The sequence below is a fragment of the Actinia tenebrosa genome, unplaced genomic scaffold (genome assembly GCF_029948245.1).
Source record: "Actinia tenebrosa isolate PJP-AT-01 unplaced genomic scaffold, QUT_ActTen_1.0 PGA_scaffold2__45_contigs__length_23673736, whole genome shotgun sequence".
Classification (NCBI taxonomy): Eukaryota; Metazoa; Cnidaria; class Anthozoa; order Actiniaria; family Actiniidae; genus Actinia; species Actinia tenebrosa.
In genome coordinates, this window is record NW_028292579.1 from 8670915 (window position 1) to 8690354 (window position 19440).

At 37.5% G+C, this 19440-nt stretch overlaps 1 protein-coding gene across 1 annotated transcript; it reads left to right on the forward strand.

Annotated features, from left to right (window-relative positions):
• Positions 1-53: 53 nt before the first annotated feature.
• Positions 54-18753, forward strand: LOC116290958 (protein mono-ADP-ribosyltransferase PARP14-like). Its single transcript, XM_089034036.1, has 11 exons — positions 54-179; positions 3306-3654; positions 4539-4781; positions 5528-5758; positions 7543-9917; positions 10627-10848; positions 11017-12093; positions 13179-13416; positions 14945-15244; positions 15337-15663; positions 16995-18753. Exons 1-11 carry the CDS (start codon positions 54-56, stop codon positions 17279-17281), a joined length of 5775 nt encoding a protein of 1924 aa, XP_088890162.1. The 3' UTR covers positions 17282-18753.
• Positions 18754-19440: the final 687 nt, after the last annotated feature.

The window sequence follows — 19440 nt, forward strand, 5'->3', positions numbered from 1 at the left end:
CTCGCTTAATCCAATTATTTTGAAAGGTGGGGTGGCAGTGTGTTTACACAGCGATGACAGATGCAGCACCAACGCTAGTGTACGAACCACTGTCGAGTCAAGACAGGGGTAACACGATCTCCCTCGGCATTAGTAGTATTTTCGGCATGAGTAACATTTTCGCTTCAATTGCAAAGAAAGTACGTTACTAACTCTCCTTAGAATATTAGAGTCCAATTAGAGGGAAGCATATCTTGAACCCCGGGGTACTTTTTACGAAATGAAATGTAACTTTTCTACCTCAACGATCAGACTGTTGCAGTCAAAAATATTGATATCGACCAGTAGGTCATTTTAGGTCACGCTCACGTTGACTGGACGTGTACAAGTAAGTAAGCAAATAAAGATTAGATTGCTATTACGAAATATCGTAAGAAATTCCTTTATTGTAGTTCTTTGAGTAAAAAGTGTGTGGTAATAGCGTGCTGTCGTTGATCTATGGTACTTAAATCTCTAGTGTCCTGTAGTGTGTTAAGCTATAGAGGCCGTAATCTGGTAGTCACGTCTTAGGGTTCGAATTACACCTTTTGCTGTTCATTAACAGAAAATGTACATTCATTTGTGCCAATAGTTGTATCAATAACGTGTAATGTACTTTCATCAACACCACAAGTAACATCATTAGCGCGGATCAACTTTCAATAACGACAATTGAATATGCGTGTACATTCATAGGCATAAATGGACAATCAATAGCGCGTTCGTACATTTTTATGCGCGGATTGTATTTTCTTGTGCGCGAAATTCAACTGCATTTTTGGACAATCATTTACCCAAAAGTGAAAATTCATTAGTGCTATTAGCATAACCATTGACAATCTATAATGCGTTTGGACAATCATGAGGGTCAATGTTATATTCTATAGCGTGGTTCGACAAACATTTGCATGATTCGAATGAACAATAAGAGAAATAAAACAATCATTAGCGATTTTTTATTTATTTTAGCCTTTAATTTCTTCGCCATTTATACATCGTGGCAAATACGTTTGCATATAACTGAACCACTGACCACATTTAGCGATAGTGACAGTTGCCACATTTCTCTGGAACCCTTCCATTAGCAACTGCGTTCTACAGTGACCTAGAGCAATCCCTTATCGTCTTGCCTCAGCCCGATCGTTCGTATGTTGTTGGATCTCTGGACGGTCGATGTCGGCTTAAGTGAGTTAATTGCTATTCTCCTACGCAGCCGCTATTATGGAGGCAGTTACCTGAGTTTTTTATATGTTTTAAAGTGATAAAAAAAAATCGCTAATGATTGTTTTATTTCTCTTATTGTTCATTCGAATCATGCAAATGTTTGTCCAACCACGCTATAGAATATAACGTTGACCCTCATGATTGTCCAAACGCGTTATAGATTGTCAATGGTTATGCTAATAGCACTAATGAATTTTCACTTTTGGATAAATGATTGTCCATAAATCCTATTGTTTGTCATTTGGTGTTATTGAAGTTGAATTTCGCGCAAAAGAAAATACATTCCGCGCATAAAAATGTACGAACGCGCTATTGATTGTCCATTGATGCCTATGAATGTACACGCATATTCAATTGTCGTTATTGAAAGTTGATCCGTGCTAATGATGTTACTTGTGGTGTTGATGAAAGTACATTACACGTTATTGATACAACTATTGGCACAAATGAATGTACATTTTCTGTTAATGAATAGCAAAAGGTGTAATGCAAAAGGCAATGCAAAATACAAAATGACGAATATTTTTTCAGTAAATTGGCGTTTGTAAATGTTTTTAAATATTTTTTAGCTTTTTAAAGTGAAAGTGTAGGTCTTTATACAATAACACCTCTCAACAACACAAATTTAAGCTAATTTTTATAATCATACTTGCTCCAACAGCTTAATAAACAGTTAAATATTTAGTGTAAATTTATTTTTCATTCAATAATTAAATAAATTATCTGTGGAAAGATATTAAATTATTGAATGAAAGTCTTCTTTGTTTTGGCGATGGACCCCGCGATAGTAGGCGAACAAAGCTGCATTTTTCTTGTACGAAAAACATACGATAGTTGGTTAAAAACAACCGAATTGTTAAAGATTTACAAAGCTAAATAAAGGACGAATAGTTGTTGTAATATGCTCTTCGTGTTATATTTCATCCAGCATTAAAATAAATTAAGTACTGTTTAAAAATCGAGTAGGAGTGTTTTATAAGGTATAAAAGCACGAGGCGTAGCCGAGTGCTTTTATACCTGATAAAACACCATCTTCGAGTTTTTTGAACTGCTTAAAACACACATGAACAATTTGTAAGATTTTGGTTCAACTGGAGCCACCATACACGTCACGAACATGGATTTTCATACTTCGATAGAGATTTGACGTCACGGGCATGCGCAACCAGATTCAATAGAAGCTCCCACACGTTGGATATTGCGTGCCAAGGCAAAGACAGGCACGTTAGTCAAAGATCTTAAGGGTTGACTTTGACCTTGATGAAGCTCTATGTCTTCATCTAAACTTGGATGCATACTTCATCCCTGATGAAGTCATCCTCATAGTATTCGAGTGGTCTTTATATAAAGATCACATGTGTCTTTATATAAAATCACTTGAATACTAATGAAGAGGACTTTATCGGGTATAAAGGTTCATGCACGTGACGTGTATGGTGGCTCCAATTGGACCATAAGCTTTTGAATTATTAATGAGTGTTTTAAGCTTATCTATAGAAATATTAAAAGTTTTGAGAGAAAGTCGATTTTGAATTTTCGATTCGTCGAGAAAATTGGTTGTCAAAAAAATATATATACATATACGATTGTTTGCAAAAAAACACACACCTGAATTCTTGAAGAACACTTCTTGATCCATCTTTGACTACATGAAAGTTTGTTTAATTGTTTTTGGTCTATAACTTGTCCTAAAGCGATTTTTTCTGTGCATTTGAGAGCCGCATTTGTGAGTAGTTTTGCTTTGACATCAAGCGGGATTCCTGTGTTGTGTACACGGACGGACGGAAGGACGGACGGACGGACGGAAGTGACGTCAGCCAAGCCATGAAAAATCAACTCGATGGTTTACCATTTTTTCTTAAGTATGGTGCTCCGCTATAAAAGTTCGAAGAAGTGAAAACGTGTTTTCTTCATATTTGGCTTATCCAAACATTCAAATGACCAGATCGGCGTAGCGAACGGTGCCCGCAAACATCCTTGATAATCTAATTAAAATATATTAAATGAAATAGTTCTTTTGTGAAATAAAGTTAATTGATATATTTGGCTACTAATTTTCTTAGGTGACTTCTAATGTAATTGCATGCACTTTTACACCCGTTACTTTGTATTTTCTTTTAGATGCCAAGAAAGTATTGGAGTGGGGAAAACACACTCTAGATAAATGTCCACTGACCGTAACAAGACCAGTCCAGCCAAAGAAAACGCCTTCTTTGAACGAAGAAGAAGACCCCGAACAACCTGTACAGCGGTCTAGAGTAGTCAGAGTTACAGGGATTTCAGGCAAAACAACCAAGGACGCGTTGTTGAATTTTTTCGAGAATACCCGACGGTCTGGAGGAGGAGAGATAGAGGATATTCAGCATATGCCAGAGGAGAGATTGGCTGACATCACATTTTGTTCTCCTGACGGTATGTAGTTGTTTTGATTGTTTGTTTCTTGTTTTGTTAATATTTTGTTATTGTTTCCTTTGTTTCTTTTTTTTTTTTTTTTTTTTTTTTTGTTGTTGTTTTTTTTATGTTTTGTTTGCTTGATGTTTTTTATTTCTTTGTTTGTTTGTTTTGCTTCTATTGTGTGTGTGTGTTTGCTGCTGTCAGGGTTCTTCTATTCCTTAAACGCCTTGAAAACTCCTTGAATTTAATTCACGTTTTCAAGTGCACTTGAAAAACTAGCGACTTTTACGATTTTAGCAAAACTCATTGAATTTTTGCTTTGACCATTACTTGTACAACGTGTTAAACCATAGCTTGGTTAGCTGAACATGTTCCAATCCTTGAAAAATCATTTTTGGGTCCTAAATACTCCTTAAATACTCCGTATTTAAGGATTCATCATTACTGTTTCATTAGAAACACCGACGCAGCTCACACTAGTTTTTAGCTAGTTATATCCTTAAATACTCCTTGAATTTTAAGTGGATAAATCAGCACGAACCCTGTGTTGTGGTTGTTGTCGAAACTTACGAAGAAAGAGTATTTCATACGTAAACCAACGTAGTAGTAATTTTTAAAATGGTTATCATATAACAACTTCATTGGTTTTTGATGCCGACTGGAAAGCACATTTTTGCCATCCTGGTTGAATTTTCCTTTTATTTTATAAACCAACATGGCGACCACGTCTCTTATATTTGATGTACGTTTGTACTATAATTGCCGTGACATAAATTCTAATTCACAACGTTTGGCTTAATGTGTAGCATTGAGTCACAAGCATTTATTGGGCGTCTCCTACCCAAAGTTACTTTTATACTCTGCAGGGAGTACGTTTGTATTAGCTTTTTTTCTTTTTATAGATGCAGAGCGAGTTTCCCAGAAAGAAAGCCTCGAGCTTGACAAATCTAAGCTTACAATAACATTGAAAGAAATTCCAAAAGAAATCCCAAAAGATCCAAAAAAGCTTCATGTGATTGGAATAGGCGATAAAAGTACCAAGGACGGGCTCATGTCGTTCATGGAGGTGGTCAGCGGAGAGGAAGTAGAGAGCATTATATTTGGAAGTAATTCTAACGCAATGATTACTTTTAAAGAACCACCAGGTGAGTCGTATTCAAAAAGCAATTTTTCAGTTTGTACACCATTATCTACGCTCGTTATAAACTTGAGAGGAAGGAGTGGGAGTGTTTCGCCAGAACGCGATCTACCTCACCTTTCTCACAAGTTTCTGTGGAATCCGGCTTCGTGCCGAGAATACCTAAAACTATATACACTCAAAGTAAACCGCGAACTAAGCTCAAGACCAAGGGCGGATCCAGAGTTTTTTTGAAGGGGGGTCTCATGGGTAAATTTTGTGGGCAAAGGAATCCCAGTCGCATTTTTACCACAAGAAGCCCATTTGACCTCAGGAATGACAGGGGGGTCGCGACCCCCCCGACCCTCCCCCTGGATCCGCCCTTGAAGACAGACTTGTTCATTTAAAGGTGGCACTTCTCTTCAACAACTTACCAACGTGGAACAAAAATAAGGAAAAAAAACAGACTTAAACAAAATTACAAGCTAAACGAAAAGGTTTTTAAACCCATCATCCCTAATCCATCCATCCTTCTGTCCTTCGATCCGTCCATCCATTAATCCATCCCAATCCATTAATACCCTCTTACACTCCTTCACAGAAAATTGTTACGCATTAAGAATGAAGCCATCGTCCTTTATTAACAGCTGCTAACTATAAAGGGATTAGAGTAATCTCTCGATCTTTCTTTTTAGGCTTTTTTAAATAATTATATTGAAAAAATATTTTAATTGCTCACTGATATCGGTTTGCCATGTGAATTCACACACACAGATATAGCCAAAGTGCAGAAGAAGTGTAGCACAAGAGCACTTGACGGCAGTCACCTCAAGATCGAACAGGTTAATATATGTGACTGTATCGAGGTGACGGGACTCGCTGCCAACACAACCAAGGACACCGTTTTCTATTACTTTGACAATCCAAAAAAAGGTGGTGAAGTGAAAAACGTGGAAATGGATTCGGAGGATACAAGAGCACTGGTTTTCTTTGATGATCCATCAGGTATAACATCTACTTTATAATTGGCGTTAGTTCTCCAGCCTTCAGCCTGGGTAATTTACTTATAGGCCAGGAGGGCGAGAGGACTAATTGTTTTAGGCAAATCCAACTAGTCGGTCAAATATAAATATATGTAAACAAGTTTTAAATTTTAATTTTTAAACTTTAAAAAGTTAAATTTCAATTAAAATTAAAATTAAAATGTTTAATTTTAAATGTTTTGATTTTCAGAGAGGCACTTTTCGCTTTTCACTAGTAGGCTATAACCAATAGAAAATGAACTAAGAGAAGGAATTCTCAAATAGCACTCTTTAATGTTATTTTTAGAATCATGGATGCTATTTTTAGAATCACTCAATTGATGTTTGCTTTTCTGCACGCGCTTACTGTGCGCGCTCTACCCTGTTTGCTCATATGTTTTCATGCGTTTTTCAAAAAAAAGTCTGCAAATAGCCTAGAGCGCGCGCAATATGCACTTGCAAAAAAACAAACGATGACAAATGTGTTTCTAAAAATAGCATCAAACGGTACCTATGATGATTACAAGCATGAATACTAGAGACTCCTTCTCTTTATTTTTTCTTGCTATAACTTATAACCTAGTAGTTGCGCATCCATTCAGAACGTAGCACTGATGATAGACCGCTAGTTGGATCTGACTAAATGAAATTATTTAAAAGTTGTTATTAACATTATGGGACCATGGAAGCAGAGAGGCAAGAATGTTATTTATTTTGGAAAAAGATTAACCAAGAATAGGAAGATAAATAGTAACACAGCGTTTCAAAACTTTGATTGGATTTTGGTCTTTCCTGAGCGTCAATCTTCTTGGGTTTATGCAAATGAATGTACTAACACACTCGCTCAGATTCGTCCATTAGCGAAAAAAAAAAGAAAATTTGAAATGACTCGAAAATATTCCAAGGATATGCTATGGAGAGTAGTTTTTAAGTTAAGAAAAAGGCTGATCAATTAATTGAATATATACGAAGACCAGGCAAGGTGACAAGCCTTAAGCGGTGAATTTCCAAAGCCCCGAACACCCAAACATTCAATTTCTGAATTATAAAGCTATTCAAAATATAATCTCAGTTGCCTCCTCCATTTAAATGAACAGCTCGAAACATTTTGCTTGCGCACAATATTCTGAGTTATATAAGGATTAGCTACGACAATGGCTTGTATAACTGACAGCAACATGACTTAAAAACAGTCAACTCGTCATCGCTATTCCTTGGAATATTCTTGAGTCATTTTAGATTTTCGAAAAATCAGGCGTTGATGGTCGAGGCTGAACGATCGTGTTCGTAGACTCATTTGCATAAACCCCAAAATAATTAACGGTTCAGAAAAGACTAAAACCCAATCAGAGTTTTGAAATGGCGGGTCACGATAAAACGGTTATCGCTGTAAGTTACCGGGTGAGCTACGGTGAGACGATATTTTGGTGACAGGAATTGAACATAAATTGATGACTTGGTGAGACACCTTTATTTTATCAAACGCGTCCTAATTTATCCTCTTTTTCCGGCCCTAGAGTTGCTGTCTGTTGTACTTCCACAGAGTTGTCCCTTCGTTGTCGTGTCGCAATACCTTGAAATCATTTGAATTTACAGGGAAAAAAAGACTTAATGGTTCTATAGCTCCTTAAATTTGATCGGAAATCCACCTTGAAGCATATTGTGATTTTTGTTTTTTAAAAACGATTATTTCGGCTAACAGCTATATTCATTTTTTTACTTCGGAATTTTATGCTATAATCAAATGTATTTTCCTTTTTGTTACAGTTGTCAACATCGTTGTTAAAACCAATCACAAGATAAATGAAGCAAAGCTGAAGGTAGTTCCGTTTTACCCCTTTCTTGGAGAGTCGTCAGTCGAACCTGGAGGAGGGAAAAAAGAACGCGTTGTGAAAGTAGATCCAAGGACGATGGCATTTATTGACAAATTCGTACAACAAGAATTTGACCAGCTTCTGCAGGAAAGTCGAGTAAAGTACGCTTGGCGGCAAAGTTCAGGTGAGATTTTCCTTGGTTGTGCTGAACCCAAGATGGACAAGAAGACATGGGAGAATTCATGTGAAGCTGTTGTAGCCTTCATCAACCAAATTGTGACAGAAACGATAATCGTTTCCCAAGAGGCCTGGATCGACATTTGTGAAAAGGCAAAAGAAAAATGTGCATCTTTTGGAGACCAGGTGGCTATCACATGCAAAGAGAAAGAACGTTCTTTCACCCTGACAGGCAAGAAATCCAACGTGTCTGTATTAGCAGAGCGGCTGAATGATTTAAACTCTGAGATTCAAAAGCAAATAGAATTCGAGAAAAAGAAGATTTCTAAGAGTATTCCTGTTTCAGAGACGCAACTTGAGTTGTTGAGTTTTAGTGGATTTATCATAGACCTTCAAGCAAGATGTAAAGATCTTGAAGTAAAATTATCAAAAAGCGACCGGACCATAAACTTCAGAGGACCAGACGCCGTGGTAAAGGAAGGTAATATTACCGTCTGGCAAACACTGTCTAGAGTGAAAGAAGTGGATATGGAACTACCTAAATCCATAGTTGGTATTTTTAGTTCTCAAGCAGGAAAAGTATTCATGGCCACAAAGTTCAAAAACGAACACATCGATGCCATTGTAAATTGTGATTCCAATTCTGACAATCAGCTAGTGGTGACAGCAGTTGATCGAAATGATGCAAAAAAGGCGGTTGATCTCATCAAAGATTTGACATCAGAACAAAGTATTCCTCTTGATGATCACCACAAACAACTTATTCAATCTGATAAATGGAAACAGCTCAAGCATTCCATCCAACACTCGATGCTTTTACAAATTACAGAAGAACCAGCAGCGAGTACATTGTGGATAGCTGGTATCAAGGAGGAGGTAGACAAAGCTATGGAAAAAGTTGATCGTTTTTTTAAGGAAAATATTATTCTGGAACAAGTCATTGATGCTGACAATGGTCGTCTCAAGTTCATTTATAAATACAGAATAGACGCCATACAGAGTATGGAAAAGTCGTTAACCAACCAATCCGTGAAGATCGTTAAGAAAACTGATGAAGTCAGCGCACTTGTAGTGTCTGGTACCAGAGATGGGATCCAGAAGGCCGTTCCAAACGTTCAAAAACTAATCGATGAGATCAAGAATCGTAAAGTAGATCTTGACCAACCAGGAATGAAAAAGCTGTTTAGCGAAAGGAAGGGTATAACTGAGTTATCAGTTGTTGAAAATGATCATAACTGCATAATAGAGCGATGTACACCAACAACTGATACCAAACAACATTTTTCCAAGACCTTTCATGGAAACAAGAGCTTGTCCAAACTTATTTGTAGCTTCGTTACACCTGAAGAAAAGAAAATCTTACTCTACAAGGGAGATCTAACAGAACACAAAGTCGATGTCATGGTCAATGCTGCCAACGAAGGTCTAAAGCACATCGGTGGACTTGCAAAGAGTATTCTACTTAAAGGTGGACAAGAAATCCAGGATGAGTGTGATGAATATGTTTTGAGAAATGGCATTCTCTTAGATGGAGAGGTTTTTGTGTCCAAACCCGGGAATTTGCCTTGCAAACGTCTTGTGCATGCTGTGGGACCTAGATGGGATTCAAATATGGGATACTACAATACGAGAACTCACGATAAAGGAAAAAAAGCCCTTATACTTGGCCAGACCGTGTACAATTCATTGGAGAAAGCGGAAAGCTTTTCAAGTATTGCTATTCCAGCAATAAGCGCTGGCATCTTTGGATGTCCTGTTGAAGTTTGTGCCAAAACATTGATAGAAAGTGCACTCGAATACTCAGAAGAAAATTCTCACTCAAGGTTGTCTGAGATTCATTTCGTCGACATGAATGATTCTGTCATTAAAGCTTTTCATAATGAGATGAAAACGAGATTTGGTAAAGAACATTCTTTTACAGATGGTGCAGCTCCTAAGCTTGAACCAAAAAGTGGGGAAGGAGCAAAAGGAAGAGGAAAAGGAAGGGGACGCACAAAAGGGAAAGAACGAATGAATGAAGCTATTAGAGATGAGCCTGCCGCCACATCCTTAGAATTAGAAAGTGCAGGGGTTTACGACGACCCAAATTCTCTTACGACAGCACAAGGGATGAAAATTTTGGTCGTTGTTGGCGATCTTGCAAAAGAAGAAGTATGTAAATGTGATAAATTGCTCAACGTTTATTCAGCTCTTTAATCAATTTGCAATTACCCCAAACAAATTTTAACTGAAAAGCTGCAATTTAGTGCAATTTAGTGCAATTACAAATGAATACAAATTATCGATTTCAAATAACTGGCGCATTGCCCTTACCTATAACGGCTAAAACAATTGGGATACTCTTCAATTGAAAAATACCCGCGTAAATTGACTCCAATTTGAATTAGATTGTCTAATATCTTCTCACTGACCTCATCGTTTATATCCACTTTTGAATCCTAAACTTTAGCAGTCTGAAAAACTAAAATTTTTTAATGAATGATACTAATCAACTTTTTTCGAGGATGCACCTTGTTCAGTGCAAAGGACATATGTTAAACTTGTCACCCTCCATGTTGAACGACTCGAAATGTAACGACATTTTTTTACTAACCGAGTGCTGATAACTTTTAGAGCAAAGGTGGCACATTCTCGTCTTTTATATCTAAGACAACGAGTGTTGTTCTGGCTCTAATTTGAACATATAAGGCCGTTATACAACTTAGTGATGCAACCTAGCTATCTGGTACCAATACTCCTTCTCGGAAAAAAATATGATGAGGTCAAGGTGTTGGTCATTAATGATTTGGCGAAATAATCTGCAATTTTGTACTAGATTAAGAAGGATCGCTATTTATGTATTTTCTTTATGATCCTTCAGGCCCATGCCGTAGTTAACACAGTGGCTTCGAACCTTGATCTGAGCAGAAACCCTTGCGCTAGAGCCCTCAGTGATGCTGCAGGTCCACAATTACAGCAAGAATGTAAAGCCAATGGGTCTTTGTCAGCTGGTCAAGTGCTCGTTACAGATGGGTACAATCTTGGATGCAAAAATGTATTCCACGTCGTTGCAGGGGATTGGCAAAATGGTCAAGGGGAGCCGGTATGTACTATAAAAATTATGATTTAAAAAGAATTCGTGACCGGAGTAAATGTTTGATAGTGAGAGATCAAAGGTTTTTAAATTGAGGACCTGAAATTATGTTGTTCTTGTTTTTTAATTAATTATATGATCATACCTTTTCCTTTTCTTTTTCCTCGGTTAATTCAGATCCTGCGTTCTCTGATCCAATCCTGTTTTAAAGAAGCAGACAAGAGGGGATTTTCCAGCATCGCATTTCCAGCCATTGGAACAGGAAACCTTGCCTTTCCTAGAGTCGTTGTTGCCAGAGCTTTCTTCGAAGAAGCAGACGCTTTTAAGAGTAAAAATCCTCAAAGCCCTTTGAATGAAATTCATTTAGTGCTTTTCCATAAAGATCAACCTACTATACAAGCCTTTCAAGACGAACTTAAAAGCAGGAAGCCCAAGGTGGCAAAGGGCAAGCGACGAAGCTACGTCTCAAAAAATGAAGAAAACGAATTGTTTGACCAGAGCTTCACTTCCAGAGAGCCTATTGAAAGCTTTGTGGCAATTTCGCAAGAAGACGTCCCGGGTTCTTCTTCATATATTGGCTCTGTTCGTTTGGAAATCGTGTCCGGAGATATCACTAAAGAAACCACAGATGCTATAGTGACAATATCAAACCCAAGTCTTAACGTATCTTTTGGAGGAGGAGTGGGAGCCGCTATTGCCAAAGCGGCTGGTCCCGCAATACAACAAGAATGTGATAAACTAGGTCATCAAAAACCAGGATCTGTTGTCGCGACTTCAGCCGGTAAGCTTCCCACGAAAAAAGTATTTCATCTGGCATTAGTGTCTACTTCCTTTGTTTCAAAAGGAATCACCGACGTTATGGTTAAGTGCCTTCACAAAGCTGATAATATGGGGATTTCGTCCATTGCCGTCCCTGCCATAGGAACTGGAATGGGAGGCATAAGCCCAAAGGATGCAGCTAAGGGCCTTTTGTCCGCTGTTGGAAAGTTTTCACAGCAAAACCCAACGTCAGTTAGTCACATACGCATTGTCATCTTTCAAGAACATATACTCCAGGTTTTTGGCAATGCCATCGAAGAATTGTCTGAATCAAAATCGTCAATGTGGGCGACGCTCTGGAAAGGATTTAAAGCTGGAGTTAAGGGAATGTTTGGCTTTGTTAATTCTGTTACTGGGCTAAACGAGTCTATTCCAGAAATTGAAGAAAACGCAGAAGCTTTGTCGTTCCACCCCGAGGACAAAATGTGGCTTCAAGTACGTACATAATAGTCCCTTTCACAGTTCCGTGCGCCATCTTGAAAGGTAGCCGTGCCTTTGCATCGTAGCGAGACGAACGGTGAGCTTGCAGTGATAGAGGCATGTGAATAATTGTCCAAGGTGTTAAAAAAAGGTCTCTATCATTGCAAGCTCACCGTTCGTCTCGCTTCGATGCAAAGGCACGGCTACCTTTCAAGATGGCGCAGAGAACTGTGAAGGGGACTATTACTCTGCTTTAATATATATCTCTAACAAAAGCATGAGGCATGGATCTATCCTGACGTGTTACACGTTAGTCCTTCGTCGGAGTAAATAAAACAGGGTCTAAATAATGGCCAAAGGGAAACAGTATGATAAAAAAGTGTCTCCATGCACACAAAAAAGGGTACCAATCAAAAGCGAAGCATTTATTCATCCCATATGGATTAGGGAACTAAAAATCCCAAATTGATGCCGGATGAACGCTTTAGATTAATGCCTTTAGTTCTCTCTCTGTTTTCTTATGATTTTTTTACTCCGTGCATTATCAAGTATAAATTCTACTTTTCTTCTAATAGTTTTCAATTATAAACGGTACAATTATAAACTTTTTTTATACGGCGTTTAAGTTTCCTTCTTATTCATTTGTTGTATTTATGATCAACACACCAACGAGTTAGCCCTAGTCATTATTACCTTGTCTTAGGCCCCGTACATCTGTTGCTTTTTCGTTTGAAAAAGCATTATCTTTGGCGTTTTGGCCTTGCGTCCACACTAAAATGCTCGAAAACGCTGAGCATTTTTTTCAAAAATGCAAACTTTCCATTTACACCTAATTGCAAGAACGTTGTCATACAAAAATTGAGCATTTGTAGTTTAGTGGGAAAGGAACTAATTAAAAGACAAACTGAAAAAGTCACTGAAGCTGAACTCCTTCTTTTGTCTTTTAATTAATTCGTTCCCCACTAAAGTACAAATGTTCTATTTTCGTATGACAACCTTCTTGTAATTAGGTATATCTAGAAATGTCAGATAATAGTTTTGATGGAATCTAATGTTTTCACACTTGTCACACACTCTCGTTTTACTTTGTAAATCCAAAGATCTATGCTGCCTCCGATAAAAACTTGACGAAAGCAGAAACCGACATCCTCAAGCTGATAACAGAAAACTCCAAAACCAAAGATATTGTACACCAGGCTATTGGTAAACTGTCAGATTCACAAAGAAGTAGGGTTATGAGAATGGAGATAAAACACCACACCAAGATACGGATAGACCAGAGAATCAACCGCATTGTTATCCGAGGGGTTGCTGAGGACGTTTCTAATGCTACTGTGTGTAAGTATGAAGAAGAAATGACTAGCTAAAGAATAGTGTAAGCTGCGTCGGTGTTTCTAATGAAACAGTAATGATAAAAGGGTAAATTATACACCGTGAGAAGATGAAAAAATGAAAGAACTTACTGACGTTTCGGACGCTAGTGTGCGAAACGTCTGTAAGTTCTTTCATCTTTTCGCGGTATATAATTTAGCTTTTTATCATTACTGTGTGCAAGTATCATTATTTTAAAGTCAATGTTAAGCATCATTATTATTGTGAGTTGTAGTTAGTCTTACCATAGTTTTTTCTAGAATGAAAGTAAATAATATACGATTTTTCGCCAAAAAAACTGAATTCTTGAAGATTTCATTTTGATCCATCTTTGACTACAAAAGAAATAGTTATTGCCGTTGATCTTGGCCTTAAATTTATCCCAACTGCCGTGACGTTTTATAGTTCGTCTTGGATGTTTTGCTTTTGAAACCCGCGGGAATCCCTCGATGTAGGTGGTGTCGGAATTGGAGTCGGGAGTGCGTCAGCAGTCAAATCGGGAGGATATCGGGAGGTTTTGTTTTGCTTAGCTTTTGCTTGTGCTTATGACGAGTGGATTTCACCGATTTCAAGTGAAGACCAGGCTTTTCAGATAAAATGTAAGCTATATATTAATGTACGTATAAAAATACGCAAAATTAAAGCCTGGTTCACACTAGCATCGTAATCGTAATAACAAGTATGAACTAAAAATCCGAAATTAAAGGAACAGAAGGGTTTGTTTTTTTCATACAATTCCAATTTCGATTATTATACTTATAATCATGCACATGAATCAAAGAATCAGAATCGGAATATTTGGCCAATGATAGAGTTCTTGCCCAGGCTAACGAAGCAGAAAGCATAGCGACCTCGCGGGAAAATAACAAAGAATACCTGGACCAACCGTGCTTGCGTTATTTTGATTCACGCTAAATGGTAAGGTTCTTGCAATTACGATTGCGATTCTGATTTACGACGCTTATGACGGTAGTATGAACAAGGCTTATATTAAGATGGTATAGCAAACACCGATTTTTTTTACAAACCCAGGACTGAACAACCTCTGGGCTGATCTAAATCAGGCACGACTAACACACAAAAATCAAATGGGGATTTAGCCTGTTTAGTTGATGAAAGAGAGAAAAATCGAAGAAAACTACGAATACTTTTTATTACAATAACTGACAAATTTCTCGCGCGCTTATTGGTTATTTTTTATCATCAATAAGAGGACACACAGATATAAAGCTGACGTCAACAAGCGCGCGCTCTTTCCGTTGGTTGTTTTGATCGCTAAAAATGATAATTTTTTTTACGTCTTTGTTATTGTAAGATTGCGGCGTCAAACTTAAAAAGACATGAAGCTTGATTGCCTTAGCTGGGTCCAGATAAGATTTGAAAAAAAGCATATAAAATGTTTATTTTAAATTACCAGGTTTTTTTACTAAGAAGGTTTAAGGTTCAAATATTCCATGTTTAAGCATTGGTCATATTTAAAATTCATTTTTCATAGCTGTCTACGACATACTGAATGAAAGATCTGAAGAGGAACATACTCGTAGATATGCAGAGCTGTTGTCCAAGAATGTACAGTGGTATTACGAAGATGGCGATAAGTGGGAGTCTTATGATGATAAGACTAATGCAAAAATAGAACATGCGTTTAATGACAAGAAAAGCAATGTACTTGTATCACTACAAGAGGGAGAAGACGATGAACTCACAAGTTACAAAATTGATTTCAACGCAATGATAGAAAAGAATATCGATACCGGTGATACTGCACGAGTAGAAAGAAGAGATAAAACAGCAGGTACGCTACGTTAATAATTAGACAAATCTTTTGTATGATTATTCGTCAATCAAGCTATATCAACCATCTTCCCATTATTTCTTCTCGTTTAGGTGTTCCTCTACCCGCGCACTGGGACCCTCAGCCAACAGATAGTGATGGTAAAGAGCTTGACCTACACATGGTCGTTCTAGACCCCGTGAAACATAAGAAAGAATACGACGACGTCAAGGGGGCCATAGAAAAGACTACCAGCGTCAACATTAGTAAGATTGAACGAGTTCAAAACCCTGGGCTTTACAGAGCATACGCTGTGAAGAAGCAGAAGATGGATGACCAAAATCGCAGTAACGAAAAGAAGCTGTTCCACGGAACTGCTGCGGCGACTTGTCAACTGATCAACCATCAAGGGTTCAACAGGAGCTTTTGTGGGAAAAACGGTGAGTATGTTTATAAGCGATTCTAATTGCACAGGTTATCAGAACTGCTATTGTATGTTATAGCCGAAATGAGGTATGGTTTCCTAGCAGTGGAGTCTTTATGAAGCGGAGGAAGAATAGCGCTACGCGAAATCTAGTGGAAATCTATAGGTCGGAATACGCTATCGAATAAACGGTTATCATGAGCCAGTCGTTTTTTCAAAACTTTCTTATCAAAAATACACAATATTAAACCCTTTGGTTCTTAAGAGTCGAGGCATTCGCCCACAATCTTGACCACTCTCGTTTCTCCCTATGTAAATGCTGCTTATGTTTGTTGAAATGTGAAGGACAAATCAAATCAGGGTTTTTCTTTTGAATTTATTTCAATTTATTTACTTTGATACAAAAGGTTCGTTAATTTTTTTATAGTTCTAACCAGGGGAAATTACTAGGGTAGTGCAAGTCTCAATAAATCCTTGGTCCGTCTAATTGCTATAGCTAGGCTAAAAACAACTCGCGCGCTGATTGGTTGGTAGCTGTGACGTCGTCTTTGTATGATGCCAAAGGTTTTTTTCGGCGGCTAGATTCAATTAATTTCAGCCGGTTAAATTATCTTTTTATGGACAATTTTACGGGGGGGGGGGGGGGGGTATGAAAACATTTGGATTTAACAACGACATTTTAGTAATACAAACCCAAATACAACTCGTCGTGATATAGGAAATTGATATCAAAACTTCAGTACTTCAAGAAGAACGCTGCTGTCTGCCAGTTTTGGAGCTATCAGATTGTAAGAGCCTGAAATTTTTATTTTTCATTTAGACTTCATTTCAATCCTAAAGAATATTTAATAGGGTAAAATAAATAAAGTACTAAGATATTGAAAGTCGAAAGTTTTTATATCAGTTCTGAGCATGCTTGAATATGAGCTGTGCTAACAATCTTCTTTCGTGTGTTTGTGAAGTAATTATTGTAACTAAGCTAATTTGAAGGTTTGATGTCAGTTATTAAGATCACTACGAGTTGAGCATGGCCTTGTATAATACAGTCTTATTTTTGAATCCATATGTTTTCGAAAGAATTTTCATTTTTTTCGTAAATTTGTCCATAAAAACAGAATTTAGCAGGCTGAAATTCATTGATTAGAATCAAGGCGCCGAAAAAAACCTTTCAGCATCTTACGAAGACGACGTAACAGCCACCAACCAATCAGCGCGTGAGTGCTAGCAATCTGATGGACCAGTGAAATAGATCGAGTTGCACTCCCCTAGTAATTTTCCCATGCTATGACCTTCCTGTGATTTTACTTATGTAATTTGTGATGTCGTTAATGTATTTTTTTCTTATAGCTACGGCGTTTGGAAAAGGGGTCTATTTTGCTCGGGATGCTTCGTACTCGGCGAGTTCAACTTATTCTCCGCCAGATCCCGCAGGAAACCGCTATATGTATATGGCAAGTGTGCTGGTAGGGGAGTACACAGTTGGACAAAGTAACATGATTACACCACCGGCGAAGAACCAAAACAATCCTACGATAACTTACGACACCGTAGTCAACAGTACGTCAGACCCGTCAATCTTCGTTGTATTCCATGACACTCAGAACTATCCCGATTATCTCATCACGTTTAAATAATTTCGCAAGATTATGGCAGTGGGAAATATTTGCTAGCGTATAGATTATATAGCTAGATAATAAATGATTCGATAAAAATAACTATTATGGTGCTTACACTTATGGTGCTAAGTATGGCAAGTATGTCCCCCCCCCCTCCCCCCCGGGTTGAATTGCTTTGTTGTTTAAAGACAATACGGCCATTCTACGTGCCAACCATTTTAAAGTGCAAATGAACCCTTCGACAATACTTTCAGAACTGATTCTACATAAAGTAAATAGTTGAATGGTAAAATATTTCTTGATTTGAGTGACGCATTTCAAACTTATGAAGCTTTATACTTCCAATATGCTAATGAGTGTGACGTCTATTAAGGCTTAATTAAATATACAAAATCGAACTGGTTCATAGTGGTTCATACAGTATTTAAAAAGCATCTTTATTTTACTCAAAGTTTACATGAAAGCTATTTAAAATTTTTATTTTCAAAATGGCCAGCATTAGTATTACTAGTTACAACAAAAACACTCAAATACCTTACCTGACGTCATCATCATTAACTTATTGGAAGTATAAACCTTCATAAGTTAGAGACGCATCACTCAATTCCAAAAATATTTTACCGATCAACTATTTACTTTATGCAGAACCAGTACTGAATGTATTGTCAAAGGGTTCATTTGCACTTTAACAATCAGAGGGGAAACGTCCTATGTCGCCGACTTATGACGAGTGGATAAATGGGTATACCCGCTTATTGTAGACTTGGTAACTCGATTAATATTAATTCTGAAATACAGGGTTCGTTTTATTCTAGTTTACGTATAACTACCGTACTTATACTAGTTATACGGATCAAAATCGTTAATTATTTAGCAGAGACGTTGGATGAACTTGCAGACATTGAAAACCAATACTCATCCATAATGTAATTTAGAGCTATAAGCTATAGAGGGTCGGTCCATTAGAAACTTTTAGTTTAATTAACTGTGGTGCTGAACCTAAGAGCTAAGGAACTGGCGGAAACGAACCCTTCAAATACAAGATGGGTTTAAAATGTCGTAATTATAAGAAGACCAATAGAAGATCACTGAAATTGACGCGAAGGAAGTGCCAGTTTTGCGCTAACGCCGTAATCATTGAACTTTGATATGCATTTTCAGACCATTAATTTTTAAAGTGTAGCTTGTATAGAAATTAATATACCTATTAGCATTGGGCATAACGTTTTCCCATTTCAGTACACTTGTCACTCGATCACTTGAGAATATATTCATTGTTTAAACCACATCCATATTCGTATATGTGTCTTCTCATGTCCAACCGTTAAGAAAAGAAATAATACTCTAAAGAATGCGGACAGGTGGTCGGAAATGGAGAGCACTACGCCCAAGTTAGAGATCTATTTCAATAGTTTGTACTTAACTTGTAATGTCATTGTATAAAGAGTGTAGACATGCCATCAATAAATCATGCATTATTGTTGTTGTTACCTCATTTTGCACCATCTTTTGCGTAACCCATGTAAATATACATACACGGGCATTATCTAGTCATTTTTTTTCAAATCTGCCTAAGATTTCACGGAGCACTAGCACTGGCTTAGCATCTGGATCCCCGGGCATAACTCAAATTTGCACGAGCTGCATGAAATACTTGACCGTAGGTACTAAAGGCAGTGAAGAAGGTTTAAGCTTGGTTACTTTCCTTCTCCTGTACATGTTTTAAACATATTTCGTTATTATTATGTTGTATTTTGTTTGTTTTTCCCCTGTCCAACTTCTCCTTTCCTCAGCTTATACTTTGCCGGTATTTTGCTCCAATTGCTGTTCCATCCTATTTAGTGTAGTATGTTGACAACAGGATTTTCTCAGTCCAAATCTAAATCAGTGATCGGTGGAACAACGACCGTTTTATAATTTATCTTAGTATTTCTTTCTTTCTGGACGTATCGGTGTACGATCAATCCGTCATCAAAACGTGAAAGGAGGAAAGTCGGAAAGACGCTCCCTCTCCGCAACAGCAAACAAGTGCCCGTGGAATTTTAGTCGGAAAACGTTATTAGGATAAATGACCTTTCTGGGGAAATTAGTATTTTTAGCTTTCTCAAGATAATACCTTGGTTTTCGGCTGTTTCAACTTCACCTATTTTGCACTTCTAAGCAAAATAACATGTATA